Source organism: Actinia tenebrosa, unplaced genomic scaffold (genome assembly GCF_029948245.1).
Source record: "Actinia tenebrosa isolate PJP-AT-01 unplaced genomic scaffold, QUT_ActTen_1.0 PGA_scaffold12__29_contigs__length_12842862, whole genome shotgun sequence".
Lineage (NCBI taxonomy): Eukaryota > Metazoa > Cnidaria > Anthozoa > Actiniaria > Actiniidae > Actinia > Actinia tenebrosa.
In genome coordinates, this window is record NW_028292572.1 from 608,154 (window position 1) to 621,782 (window position 13,629).

The window sequence follows — 13,629 nt, forward strand, 5'->3', positions numbered from 1 at the left end:
TCCTTCTCTGCTGGATACAGTGCAGACCTGATTGCCCACATAAAGCATCGATTGTCTTCATTCTTCACGTTTACAATAGCCTTCTTCCTTTCTACCCACGTTGGTAGCGGTACGTAACTCCCCCCTCGTATGGGTACGTACCTGGCCATACTTATCTCTATTCCTTCAACCTCCTCTACTGTCCAACCCGATCCTTCTTTCGTGTAGTTAGACAGCGACTCCATTATTGCTTCTAAGGCTTCACTGAGTGACCTATCCAGATTCGTGGATTCTAATATCACTAACGACTTTGATCGCAACATTGCTGTCGTCATTACCTCGTCTTTTGACAAACTTACTTCTACCATTATGCTCGCTTTCAGGGCTCCTAATTCTTCTATACCTTTTCGGAGAGTCCTTTTAACCTTCCTTTCTGACTGACGCCAAAACTGTCTAACGTCAATCTCACCGTTACCGGGTATTGACACCGTGCTGAAGTTGCTTTGGGATTCCATCTATATAATAGGAAATATTTTATACCTAATACCAAGCACTTTTTAAGTCGTCGTAGTCGTACTCACAGTCCTGACAATGCCAAAACAATTTAACCTTAGTCTCAAACTTCTTACCACATCCACAATCATAACTGCTCATACACTTCGTCTTCATTTTCAAATGCTTTTTCAAATCCGCTTCTTTCTTAAAAGTTCTCTTACATTCTTCGCACTCCATATATAGACTAACATATTTGCGCTGTTGCCCCCAACCACACTTGGAGTGGGTTGTTTCCGTAGGTGGATTTTTGACACGGGTCTTGCCCGTGTTGAGATTGCGCTGGAACCCCCATTCCCTATACTACTTAGATTTCAATGCTATACTAGTGCTATATGTACACTGTGACCCTAGAAGGCCCCACCAGGGCTAAAATAATGTCTTGTCATTCGCTGGCCATGATTACTGGCCAAATTAGTTTTCAGCTCAATTTTCACCTTATTTGTTTCTGGATCAATGTTACTGGTCATGACCAGCAAGGCAAAGATCTGGCCAGGCAAGTATCAGTTCTGACTGAGCATTGGCTGATGACTGGCTGTTACAGTATTTACATTTGTCAACTCTACTGTAATAGGAGTATATATCAACAAATGTGCAGCAAGTTTTTACATTTCTTCAAAGAAGTCACTGTATACAACCTCCTGTGCAGATTGACAGTCCTTAACCTGGTTGAAAAAGCTGCGTAACCAGGCCTTCATCTTCCTGTCAAGTGGATATTTCTTGTTTTTGATCTTGTCAGTTAGGTAGTGCAGCCATTGGACATTAGTCGCTGGAGTAAATTTCTCCCAGTCATCTCTGAAAAACAATACATTGTAACATTAGAAGCATAAGTAAAGTACCAGTGGTAGAGAAGACATCTAACCTGCGCAACACCCATGCCTGCCATTTTGCAAGAAAAATACAGAATCAAAATGACTGCGATTTTGGATTTTCTACAAACTTGGTAGTTATGAGCTGCAAGCGGAAATTTGGTTTTTGCTGCCATCAGTCAAAAATAATTGGTACCTTTTATGTTCTTGACTGGATTCAGTGAAAAAAAAAAACAATTTCACAACAAGCTGTTGAAAAGTCTGAGTTCACAGAATATTGAAAATTGCAGCAATTATTGTTACTTTAATCAAGTGATTATTAATTACACTTTTATTTCATTTAATGGTTGCCTGGAAATCCATAATTTCAAGAGGAAAATTGGCACCTCACTTTTGCAAATTTACAATTCTGATTGGCTAACATTTATCAGATCAGCTGCATGTGATTGGACGAGGTCCCTATGCTATTGACTGTACTCTCTCCCAATTGGCTGCAGTTTTCACAGTACAGTACATATGATGATGGGTTAAATGTAAGAGTCGGAATAATACAAGAATTAAATCAATGCGAAGGACACAAGTTTCTACTTACTCATTTATCTCTCGCATTTGACGATATATTTCAAACTGGTAATCCCCTTTACCAGTGAAGAGTGACTCATCTTCAGAAAGATTACAAAATACAGTGACATCATCTATGAGGGATATATCTTTAGTTAGTAATAGACCTATGTCAAGACCATGAGACATGAGCCATTTCAGACCATGAGTGATTCCCTAATGTATCATTAATGGTTATGCAAGACATGAATATGGATACGTGAACTTAAATGAAGGATCTGGAGAGAATGATACATGGTCTGATATGGAAAAACATAATTTAAGCTAAAAGTATAATCTTATTCATTATGAATTTAAAGGAAAAACCTGCACAAATTTACATGGTCCTTGCAAAGTGTTTGATTGGATTTCATAAAATTCCAAAAAGTAAACTTAAGAAAAAGAAATCAGCACCTTACTACAATCATGTAGATTCATTAACAGTGATTTTGTGAATTTGTACTTATGGACTTTTAAAATGCCGACATTCAAACATACTTGCCTTTTCTCAGCCGTGACAGTGTGAAATCAATAATGCTGACATGCACCCCATAACTGTTTATTTTTATTGCTTGTCCATTTAGACAATAGTTTACTTCTTGTGTGTCATTGCGAATGATTAAGACATTCCCCCAGTGTAAGTCTCGATGTTCAAATTCAAGACTGCTTTCAGCTACGGCAAGGGATAGGGTTATCTGTTGTAACACACTGATGGCTTCAGAACAGGAATTGAATTCAAAGTGTTCCAAGTCTTGTCCTCCATTAGCAAATTCAAACACTAGGAAAAACTGGTCAGAAGGGAATATATCTGTAAAGAAATCAAGATAAAGGGATGAGCCTTGCCAGATTATCAATAAATATACATGTTTACAGTAATATCATTATAGCTACACTTTCTAATAACTGCTGCAAAATATATCTTTTGGGAGAAGACCAGAATTTAAAATGACTTTCTTATTTACTTCTGAAACAGATCATATTAAATAGTTTAGGATACAAGAACTTTGCATGTCAAGTACTGAGCAATCAAAAACATGCTGTAAACCTCTTGCACTGAGTCCCGAGAGGAATTGCTCTGGGGGGGCAAAGCAATAGGCCATCTTTTCTTATGCAAAAAAATGCATTGTTTTGTCTCCCAGAACAAATTCTCAGGGACTCAGTGCAAGGTGTCTACAGACATGTGACTACAATGAGATTACCAGGTTTATCATTTTCTGATTGGTTATTTTTGTCCCATTTAATCCATTCTCTGATCAGGTGAGCTGGATACTTGTCTTGCACCAAACTAACTCTGAATTAATGAATAAAAAAACATTATCCACAACAAGTGTTAGAACATGTACCTTAAAATACAAATAATAATACAAATTGATAAAAATCCATTTTGCTATAACTTGATCAGTAACATAGATATGAGTATTGTTATTGGGCTTCCTGTGGATAACACAGATAACCCAACTGTACATTTTGAAGATATACCTGTTTACATCTATGAAATTTGGAGTTGAATTTTCTTGTAATTCTTCCTAAAATTAAATTTCAGTTATTAATTAACCAATAGTAATTTATAAAACTAAAATTGCTGTATATTTTTTCAAGCACAGCAACAGAGATGGGAATATAAATTAAAGTAAAATCATAATTCAATACTAAAATACAGAACTTACAGAATACTTCAAAGCACTCAGCTCCCTAGAAGATCAAAGAATATGAATTTAGATTTATTGACTAGAAAAAGCATTTTGATAAAATAAAATTTAAAAAATGTTAAATATTAGACATTGGATGTTGTTGTATGGTGAGTTTTGTTATGGCAATATAGAGAAAATTGAAAAAGATTTGTGAATATCAAAAAATAAATTGTTGCTTCATATATATTAGTAACTGTGCAGCTTCTGGGATATGACTGCCTTATAATGTTATATCATAATCATTTGTTAATTTTGTTTCATTCTTCAGTTGTTAATAATCAGCCATATTCCCTTGCAATTGCTTTACATTTTCATAATTATTTTAGTTCCTTTACTATTACCATTTTATCTTGTAACTAATGATGACAGAGGCACTCTGTCAAAACATACTTTTTGATAATAAATTTTGATAATAAACGATACAATATGTATTAACATATAAACTTACTTGGATATTATTATTTCAGGGAGGATTTCTTCTGAAGATTTTTGAGGCTCTCCATTTACCTCAAAGTCACCGTTTATAGGGATAATCTACAAGAAACATTCAAATTACTATAAATGTTTGCTATTAATATGGTTTTTGGCAACTTGAACAGGTCTGCAGATTTTTCTCAAATAATTGTAAATACTTATAAATTGTGTGTGTTTAATATCTATTTTTTATATTATTTTCTGTAGTTTTGAGTTTTTTTCTTCGTGTACTGACATAAAGATTATGTACACATATCGCTTTGTATTGTATTGTATTTTATCATATGACACACTCAATTTCCTTTGTATTACTAACAACCATTTTTTTGAGTGCAATTACAGAGCAATAATACACGGTCTGTGAACTGGTTTTGAATGAGTTTTTTTGCTGATGTCAGTGATTATAGCCAGACACTTGTGAAGCTGTATTTTTTCTCGCTAGAGGGCTCGAAAACATATGGCTGCTTTCACTAGTAAAATTATCCAGCTGTAATTTACAGTACTGTAACAGTGCAATAACCTTTTTTGTAATGCATTGTATTGTAAGGTGTAGGCAAGTGGTCAATTTATATGTACTGTTTTCCAAATCTCTTCATAACATAAATTACATGATATGATATGTATTTATTATGATATGTATACATATAATAAGATAAGTAATATAATACAGTATGTAATATGTGTAGTACATTGTAGTAACTGACCCTTCTTGTTAGTACTGTACAATTACCTTTAGAGCTACAGTCTGTTTGTATTTATTGATTGTCTTGAACACCTCACCATAGACACCTTCTCCAATCTTGACACATTTTTTCATCAAACTAAGGAAGAATATAATCATGGACAAAGACTGTATTAGAACCTTGATTGTACTTGATCATGTCATGGGTACCATGCAGATTACGGTATTACACAGCACTGCTAATCAAGCAGCAAAATATGGTTAATCTGATAAGCTGGAAACCTAACTTCAACATTTTTTCAATTACTATTAAAATATCAATCACTTTCGGCACAATTTTTCATTTTCGGCCTTATAGGAAAAAGCGTTTTATGAATAAAAAAAGTTTGTTATTGGTCTCAAGAATTTAACTTGAGCAGCACTGCATAATTACAGCAATGAAACAGCATCAAGTTGGCATTGTGTACCTTGGTTTAAGATATTCACTAAATTTCATAGGTGCATCCTGTTCACATTCCAGCAAGAGTTTCTGGTAGGCAGACAGTTCTATTGCAGATGGACTTATTTTTGCAGGAGTCAGCGCTTCCTATAATGATAAACCAAAAGACATTAATTAGATGTGTAGCTTGAGCCTTGTTTCTACATCATAATGCAGCTATTTCAAAATAAAGCTTGTTGAAGGTTTTGTTACATACTCTACATATTGCTTTCCAAGCTTAAGAATAAAATATGCAGACAAAGTTTGGGAAAATTCCACGTCGTTGTGACTTTTCACTGATGGTATTCACATCGCCCATAGTGCATTTTGAACTTGGTATGCAATATTCATCATCAAAAATGCGACATGAAACAAATTATTCATTAATTTTTTATGTGGTTAAATTTAAGCAAAGTTAACTGGGAGTGGAGTGCTGGCCAGCGGTGTGAGACTTGCGCATGCGCAGTTGCTGCCTAAGGCCTCGTGGTTGCTGTAGCTGAGTTGCTGTTAGCCATTGCCTTCATATCGCGGTTTTGCCCCGCCCACCCTCCTCTGGTTGGACAAGGTAAGTAGTTTACTTCCACTGTGTAAGCAGTGTGACAGGTGCCGAGGTTGACCCGTGGCTTGGTTGCCATGGTTACCTCTTGCCAGCTAGTTGCCATCGCCTACCGCTTTGCCAGGCACCTACTCTCCATCGTAACGACAAGTTAATTTGTAATAGCTGTATTTTACAAAAAAAAAAAAAAAAAAAAAAAAAAAATTCCATGTATTTTAATGATACACATGATTTATTGTGTTCAAAAATGAAAATAATGTTGGTGACAGAGAATTCAGAACTGTAACACACTAATTATCCTTTTCTTTGGAACACTGACAACTTTTCTTTAGAAAGAGTAGCAATATGTCTGATAAACTTGCAAAAGCTAAAATAGCTCTCATTGCATTAGTATAGGAAATTGTACAGGGGCGGAGTATAATCAAAGATTTATTTCATGCATGAACTAATAAGAAAAAGGGAAATTAATCCTCAATTTCACAAAAAACCATACTTTGTTTATGTCACAAAGCGAAAAAGGGCAATTTCAAAGCTTCAAAAACACTAAACCATATGATTACCCGTTTATCATATACCCGGCAAAATTCAACGAAAAAACCCTTGACTTTAAGAAAACAATATGTAGAGCCCTGGCTTGCATGTAAATCATCCTGAACTATTATATTAAATGGATGGTTCCAAAGAATTTCATTCAGAGTTAAAATTAGTTTCTTCACTACACTGTGCTCTTTTCTATCAAAACTTTGGACAATAATAATACTTCGAGATTTCATTTTCTAGTAATTCAGCCCTGAATTACAGAAAAAAGCCCTTCTTTATTAGCCAATCAGCATCTAGTATTCAATTTTGCCCTGTACTTATGAAAAAAATTCACATGCTTGCACATATAATTGCAGATCAACATTTTCAGCCTTATAATCTAATAGCTGTGTTAATTGCTAGAGTGCATATTATTTGAAACCCATCTCCCTTGTCTTCCCAAACCTTTTTTTTTAATGCAATCACCAATGTCCATACATTGCTTCACTGGTCATACAAAAAGCATTCACTTGAAGCTACAAGCTAAGGTAGTTTCAAAGGACTAATATTCAAATTTCAACCTTGCAGAAAACTGATGCATGGAAAATGGTGAATAAACCGTCAGCCCCTGTTAAAACTAAACAACAAATATATAAACTCAGTTAAGAAATATGGTAAGTTAATTGTTTCTTACCACAAAAGACATGCGTGAAGCTTGTTTTCTGGGTGGAGTTGAAGGCATGAACAGGTCATCTGATGAAGCGCTAGCATAGCTACTGTTGCATGAAACACTGAAAGTCCCAATTGGTCGTTTTCTTCCCTCTTGTCCAATCAAAGGAGAAAGTTTTAATTTTTCTAATGAAACTACACAATCTCTAACCATTACATTTGTGCTTCCACTACTTGAAGAAATTCTTGGATTTTTTTTAGTTTCTTGAATTTCACTTTCAAAATTTGGTGCATCACTGATTTTCGACAGATCAGATTCAGGAGACCCCTTGGTTGAATAAACAGTAAAATAACTGCTTGTTGATGTATTATTATGATTCTCAAGGGATAATCTAGCTGCTTGGTACTGTTCTGGAGTGAGTTTCATTGGCTGCACAAAGACCTGACAGTCTGAGAGTGAAAAATCACTGTTTGGATTGGAAAAATATTGTTGCTTTTTTTGGCCTCTTAGAGTCACTAGCTGAGAGTTCTGCGAGTTAGCTCTGATTATTGGAGTACTAGTCGAACAAGATGGATCACTGCTAAAACTATTACTTGTTACTTGTGAAGCTCGTAATGGTTTTTTGGCAGAAGATAAACACGTATTAGACCCAAAGGACGAATAAAGTGGAGACACACTGCTTTCAGTCTTTAAAATACTGCTTTTGCTTAACTTTATACTTGAATTGGTTAAGCTCTTTCGAGACAACTTGGAATTTTGGTAAAAATAACTGGAATATTCTTCAGAAGGAGTATTTGTACCATTTTCTTGATTGACTGTAATCAATTCGGGAGTTTCAGGAATGAAAGATTTTGGTGCATTGCTTGAATGTTTCTGAAGAATAACATAGGATTCTTCATCTACACTCAAATCCTCTGGTGAAGAGGTCGATAGGCTTGAAAAGAACCCTGCTGAGGCATGCTTTTGTTGCAGGATAGTTGGCGTGGAATGAGAGTTCTTTTTTGAAATATTTGAAATGATCTTCCCTTCTTTATTCTGTTCATTTATTGGGGCATTTTCTTTGTCATCATTTGAGGGGATTTTGTGTTTTGGAATATTCCAGTGTGATTTGGGAAGATTTGTAAAGGTTGTTATAGCAGTTTTTCTGAAAGAAAGAAAGGAATTTTATAAATGTTAAAATTTAGTAATTGATGGTTTTCACAGATGTCATGTTGGTTTAATTTAAAGTGTATATGACATGAAAACATTTCATCGTTTAAAATGTATAGTTTGTTAGTAATAATATATCGTAATGAAATTTGTTCCTAAAGCTTATTTCTTGAGATATGTGAGAAAATTAAGCCCAATTTGTGACGTCATTTTGTTGACACGTACTCTAGATTGGGTAGTATTAAATGCACTAAAATTAATATAAATTGTAATTCGTATAAAATAACGACAAAAGGCATATTCCATTCCGCTTCATTTGATAGCTTACGTAGTACTCTCCAAATGTTGGGAAACTGAAAACTGTACTACCTGAAATTAAGATTCTACATTCAAACATATTTCGTGTATTTGGAACTAAAACTGGAGGCTTGTAAACAAAATGACGTCACAACTTGTGCTAAGTTTTCTTGAATTTCTAGAGAAATACGTTTTTAAAACGAATTTAACTGTGATATTCTTACTAATGCCAATAAAATACATATTTTTAACATTAATTTTTTTTCGTGTCATATGCATTTTAACAAAAGACTTAGTCTTAGTCTCTTTCGTTATATCATCCAACATGGCCGCCTTGTCTTTTGTTATCTCATTCTCTTTGGAATGATTAAAAGCAAGCAATTTGTAACTTACATTAAAACTTGATTGTTTTTTTAAAATTCATAGATGATAAATAAAAGTATATTGAAAATTTACTGAATTTTTTAACTGTAAGACCGCCTCGTTAGAGTTAAACTTACAGTATAAGCTTACTATAATCTTATCTAGACGTTTTTATCATTTTGTTAAGCTTGTTGTTTATAACACTAAAAATAAAGATTTATTGGCTACAGTATACTCTTAGGACTGTTAAGAGAACTAAACTGGTAATGAAACGTAATAATAAAATCGTTTTGCACTAAATTTACGTCTTACCGAATAGTCGTTGGAGTTTCAAAGCTTTTTTCTTTCTTCGAAACTGGTGAACGAAAAACATCCTCTGGAGAAACCCAAGGCGCTGTTCTCACCGTTCTGAACTTATGACGGCCATAAGTTTTGATTAACCCAGCCTTACGAGGCATTTTGGTTACGGAAACTAAAAAAAGGATGCTTTTTGGAGCCTTTTTCGTGTTAACTGAGCTACCGCCATTTTGTTTCTTGTTCTATTTTCGAATTTACCACCGTTTGCCATATTTGGAAAGTTCGTACTCAGGCTTCCTCTTTTAGGAACGAAGCATTAGAAAAGTGATGGGGGGGGGGGGGGGGGGGGGGCAAAAGCAAAAAATAAATTGAATTATTTGTTCGTCCCTTATGAAGCGTCGTATAAAGTTTCGTTATATTATTGTGATAATTTCGTAGTGTCATTGAGTTATCGTGTTATTTTCGTCTTAGTATCGGAAGGGGTATTTTTAAGTCGAGAAATCAACTTAACTCCAAGGTTTATACTACTCACCACCACTGCACACTTTATTAATTGTAATCTGTTTCATGCTGTGGGCAATGTAATGATAGCTAATGCACTGATTGCAACTGGTGGGGGCTAATGTAAAATGAAGGCATAAGAGAGATTAAACTCTCGAGCAATATGATAGGTCGGGCGATTCCCTTGCCGTGTCACGACGAGCTTTTCGACAGTCATACGAAAACTGCTCTAGTGATCGATACGTAGGAAGTATGCTCACGTGGTCCGTGATGAAAGTAGTTCTAGCGCGCGAGTGACACATGTCAAATCCCTTTTGAAATTCTAGAAACTACTAATCCATGAGCTCCAAAACAAAAGGAAAATAGGCTCTGCTAGCAGGGAACATCCAAACTAAACTATATTCTCGAAGAGTCAAACCTCTCGTTTGCCGAAAATATTTGGATTTTCGTGCTTAACTTTGAAGCCAAAAAGATGCCATTAACCATATTAAGACGAATATTAATACGTTACGTTCTCGTTTTTTAAAAACCAATACTTGGTCTCCTCTTACAAATTATTCACTAACTTATATTCTCGAAGAGTTATGGCTCGTTTGACAAATATTTGGATTTTCGTTCTTAATTTGAAGCCAGAAAGATTCCATGTTTAAAGGAATAATACGTTAATTAAGTTCTCGTGTTTGGAGAACCAAAACTTGGCCTCTTCATAGAAATCATTCACCTTCAAAGATGGATGCAGAAGGTCAACGAAGCATTGAAAGTCTCAAATTAGCCGACGTTTCATCAAGCGATGAAAGGTGAAATTTGTTAATGTACATAGATATTTTTGAAACTGATTTCTATTATTGTAAGTATGTTTTTAAGAATCTTTAATAAAATTATTATAATATTATTAATATTATAAAAATAATAATGTTATTAATATTGTCATTGTCATTGTCATGATAATAATAATAATAATAATAATAATAATGATAATAACAGCAACAACAAAAGCAACAGCAACAGTAACAATAACAACACTAATAATACTTATAACATTAATTATACAAATACTACTAATAATTATTATCATTATTCAGTTGATGATGATGTGAAAAGTTAGGATTTATATTTTATGCCCCCCTTTATGTATTAACTTTATTCAAATATTTATCAATAAGAGAAATAATTTGGAAATTGTATTCAAGTGATTAAAAACTGTAAGATCCCAACTCTTGTGTGCTTTGTGTGATTTACAAAGGATTATCGATGACAACTATTTTATTATATCAACTAGAATGACCACCGTGTCTTTTGTTATTTCACTGCTTTGGGAATGATTGAAAACCAGCAAGAGGGTGTCTTGTTACCTAAGTGGCGTCTAGACTAGGTACTCGGTTGGGGGTATCACCAGTCACAAAAGTTTACTAGGGCTACTTATAGACTTCGCTCCAATAAAGAAAACTCCTCGGGAGACAAGAGAGGTGGACTTGGAGCAATTCTTGGCTACCTATTATGAACTAGGCAAAATATTCTAACGAAGTCTTGTTCCGTTGTGAATCAAAATGAATATTTTTAATTGTTGTAATATATTCCGTGATGAAAATAGCCCGAGTAAATGTCAATTGGGTTGTTTTCAACTTTAAAAATAAAAATAAGTACTCTCACAACTATTTTCGCTCAAGGCTGCTTGTCATTATTCAAGCTTGACTTCCGTGTTATTCCTTGTCGGTGTGCTGTTAGTTGTGAGCGTACTTATTTTCATTTGACTGCCTTAAAAGAATATTTGTAAAAGATACATCTTTCAGTGACTTCATTTAGAAAAAAATCGTTCGACGATTTTTTGAATGCCGCTTTCATTGATATTTTCTATCGCTTTTGACAACAAATGGGGTCATTTAGCTTCATATCAAAAAATCCATAACGTTAGAAAGAAAGTCACAATTTGATTCATACTCAATAAGGACAGTGTCTATATCCGTACCTACATTCTAGCTACTAAAAATATTTTTTCCCGATTTTGAGGGTATAAATTTGACACGCTGGAAATAATAGTAAAAGTCCATGAAAATATTCACCGCGTAATATTTGGAAAACGCTTTCATACATTTTTTTCATATTGCAATATGTTAGGTGCCTTGATGAATACTATCGACTGGTGCAAGTCGCTTTGAAAGTTTAGGTCTAGTTTTCGAGAAAATAAGCGGTAAACGATTTCTATGATGTCATCATTACGTCATAATGAAAAGGCCGCTTTAAATTAATTTATCATTTTTGAAACCTTTAATCCTTTCCTGGCATTGTGTGAAAAGCGCTTGCAGATCGAGTTATTCAAGACGAAGTTGTAGCCGTTTCAATGTGGCTAGGTGTGCCATACCAAAACTACCCAGAGCCTCGCTCCTTAAAAATCGTTCATGAAGCGACGTTGCTGACATGCTTCGTGTAGCACAAACACTGCAATTCGTTTTTTGCGATAAATTCTTTCTAGATATTGCAAATACCTGAAAGCACTTTAATTAAACAACACTTGACGCATTCCACGAAACCTGTGTGCCTTAAGCTTGTTCCAAAAAACAGATAAAATTCACTACAAAAATGGGTGCGATTTACCTCGTAGAAATCACTGAACCCTCTACCGAATCATGGTTTGAAAACGTTGGTCAAACGTTTCCCAGACCATAATATACATTTAGGCACTGCCTAAAAGTGGAGCTCCCGATACGAAATTAGGGAGCCGGGGAGCCCAAATTGAATGAATCTGAAAGGTATTTTACGATTTTACCAGTTTTCATCTGTTTTCATGTGTGAGAAAGATACGGAAATCACGAACGACAAGAGTTTTTTTCAAAGAGTTTATATGGGGAACAAAACGGGAACTTCAAAAGGTGATCGATCGCATACGGGAGATGGTCGCTACGAGAGTGGTCGTTCAAAGTGAGTCGACTGTATATTTTTCGCTAGTTAAATAGGACATGAAGTATATCTCGGCACACTGGATGGCATAGTGTCTACTGCTTATTAATATGCAGTAGACACAAAAAACAATGCGAGGAGATTCTAAAAATAGGATATTACACAACCGATTTTATTATTTTCACTTAAAGTTAGAACAATAATGCAATTAAACTAAGATCTACTCCGATCTCCTATGAAAATTATCAAGTTATATAAGAAACGAGTGAAAAACTAAGAACGATTGCAAAGAAGTTATGATCAATCTTATTGAAAAAGTATTTCCATGACAAGAAAGGGTTGTATCGTCGTGTACGGGAATTGTCAGGGGAATTCTATTCAAATTCAAATTTCGAGTAATCGGCTAGTAGTCGTACCCTACGATAGCATAAATTAAACTATATTAAATATTTATGTACACATGCTGATGATACATCGTTTAAATATGACTAAAAAATGAGACCACCCAACCGAATTCGCTTCGTGGTCTAGGGGTTAGGTTTAGGGTTAGGGTTGGGGTTGGCATTGTAGTAGTTCTTTGGTGCCGAAGGTACCGAGTTCGATTCTTGGTGTCTTCACTTAATTTTTTTTCTAAGTGAGGAGAAGCAAAATTTCTAAGTCACACTCGTGTGTTCGGAAACCTATGACGTACTTCGTTAATCCGTACACGACGATAGTACCCAAGAAAGAGCACATCAAAATTAACAGGTTTCAGCAGTACGTATGGCTTCGATTGCCATTTCTTTGTAATTTTTGAGATGTTTGGGAGGTTAATCGTTGCTACACCAAAGATATGAAATCGAGCATCTTGAAACTCCAGAAATTTACTATTTAAATTTAGATGATTTCTTGTTAAAAACTCGTTCCCAGTCTTATGACGTCATTCTTATGACGTGTTGCATTATCAGTAGAATTCCAAATATAGGTCGAAGCTTCTCGAAGCACAGGTAGCCCAAGCTTGGTTTCTGTGGTGTCCTGTTATAAGGAAATGTATGGGGAATCATCAAAAATTTCAATAAAATCATCAAAACGTGAAATAAAGCCTCGAAATTTTACCCTATCATTGAGAAATAGCGCT

The 13,629-nt window shown here is 34.8% G+C and overlaps 1 protein-coding gene across 1 annotated transcript; it reads right to left on the reverse strand.

Annotated features, from left to right (window-relative positions):
* Positions 1 to 524: 524 nt before the first annotated feature.
* On the reverse strand, positions 525 to 9,350 carry LOC116302041 (uncharacterized). Its single transcript, XM_031711235.2, has 11 exons — positions 9,132 to 9,350; positions 7,035 to 8,154; positions 5,255 to 5,373; positions 4,836 to 4,926; positions 4,080 to 4,165; positions 3,608 to 3,632; positions 3,420 to 3,466; positions 3,140 to 3,231; positions 2,443 to 2,748; positions 1,933 to 2,035; positions 525 to 1,326 (listed from the first exon to the last, which is right to left on the reverse strand). The coding sequence occupies exons 1-11, from the start codon at positions 9,275 to 9,277 to the stop codon at positions 1,137 to 1,139; spliced, it is 2,325 nt and encodes a 774-aa protein (XP_031567095.1). The 5' UTR covers positions 9,278 to 9,350; the 3' UTR covers positions 525 to 1,136.
* Positions 9,351 to 13,629: the final 4,279 nt, after the last annotated feature.

Excerpts from the sequence above, each read along its gene's own strand:
- LOC116302041 (XM_031711235.2), bottom strand. The coding sequence starts at position 9,277 with ATGCCTCGTAAGGCTGGGTTAATCAAAACTTATGGCCGTCATAAGTTC. Across the intron at positions 2,036-2,442 it reads ACTGTCACGGCTGAGAAAAG|ATGATGTCACTGTATTTTGT; the intron begins GCAAGTATGTTT and ends TATCCCTCATAG. Across the intron at positions 1,327-1,932 it reads CAAATGCGAGAGATAAATGA|AGATGACTGGGAGAAATTTA; the intron begins GTAAGTAGAAAC and ends ATTGTTTTTCAG.